Genomic DNA, 1,307 nt, shown 5'->3' with positions numbered 1-1,307 from the left:
CCGCCTATCACGACTGAAGCAAATTCTTCACGGCGTTGGGGGGTGAGCCTGATGTAACGCACCAGGTTGTGGAGGCGACCTAAACACCCAAACTTTTTCCACAGCTCCTCCACCTTTGCATAATCACCGCGCAGATGATGCTTCTCCAGCTTTGCGAGATATTTCTCACAGTTTCGGCCCATGAGAAACGCCTGGCAACAGAGATTGATGACGTGGCCTAAACAGCGAAGCCGCCGATGGCGACGCTCCCTAGGGCTCATCCACGGGCAAAGGTCCTTGAGAATGAACTCCACGGCGGCGTCGTTTGATGATGCGTTATCTAGCATGAAGTACCCAACCAACTCCCCGCCAACGTCGTATTCTTTAAATAACTCAAGAATGATGGATCCGATCGCCTCGCCGCTGTGTTCGCCATAGACACGCCGCATGCCTAGCACAGTAGATCGTCGCCTACCAGTGGCGTCAATCCACATTGCTACGACACCAAGAACAGCATAAGCATTAGGTGAGGTCCAGAGATCAAAAGATATAGAGATTCTGCTGCGCGCTTGGCGGAGCTCCTCCATAAGTTGCTGCTTCTTTGACACAAAAGCATTCATTACCCAGCTTCGAATCGTCCGCGCTGCCTTGGGCAGGTGTTTCATCAACGCGGGATTCAGAAAGAAGAGAAGCTCCCGGAAATACTGATTTTCCAGTTGAAAGAAGGCGATGTGGCAGCATACAATCCAGCGGATGAGCAACTCTTTGAACTTGTCAATCGAGTCCTTCCAGAAGAAGACATTGGAAGCAGCTCCATCCTTTTGCTGATCAAAAACCGATTTCTGTGCGCAGCTTTTCTTCATGCCAGTGAAGGAGTCAATCTGATGCTTTTGCTCAAGATGACTCCTGACTCTCGTAGTGCCGTTGATGACAAACAATTCTTGCTCGTGCTTGCCGACCACACACTCGTGGCAGTAATACACTTCTTTTTTATCACTACCTCGAACATACTGGAGGCCATACTTCCAGATATGTGACGAGCCCAGTCGGTACCCCTTGCTTGCGATTCTCCCGCGCCTCACGTATGTGATGCCGTCCTGGACAAACTCATCTGGAGGATGGGAATATTGAGCAGATGTACTTGACAGCGAAGAGCCTGCTAATGTAGGAGCTGGCGACGGCGTCGCAGCGGGAGACGACGAAAAGGACGTTGGTGTCGACATTGTGCTTGCAGAATGGCAGAACTCACGCCTTCGGCCATCCTCAGATAGCTATCATGTTGGGAGAAAACACGTTTTGCCCATTTTCATTTGCTGCATGGGGGACCA

General features: G+C 51.0%; 1 protein-coding gene across 1 annotated transcript; it reads right to left on the bottom strand.

Moving 5' to 3' along the window:
* Positions 1-7: 7 nt before the first annotated feature.
* Positions 8-1,202, bottom strand: BBA_10365 (restless-like transposase; the record flags this gene model as incomplete). The annotated part of the gene is made up of 2 exons (XM_008605460.1): positions 8-13; positions 63-1,202. 2 exons carry the CDS (start codon positions 1,200-1,202, stop codon positions 8-10), a joined length of 1,146 nt encoding a protein of 381 aa, XP_008603682.1.
* Between the last annotated feature and the right edge of the window lie 105 nt (positions 1,203-1,307).

This window comes from Beauveria bassiana (genome assembly GCF_000280675.1).
Source record: "Beauveria bassiana ARSEF 2860 unplaced genomic scaffold BBA_S00205, whole genome shotgun sequence".
Taxonomy (NCBI): Eukaryota; Fungi; Ascomycota; class Sordariomycetes; order Hypocreales; family Cordycipitaceae; genus Beauveria; species Beauveria bassiana.
Note: the sequence above shows the minus strand (reverse complement) of the source record. Positions and strands in the feature narration are given on the sequence as shown.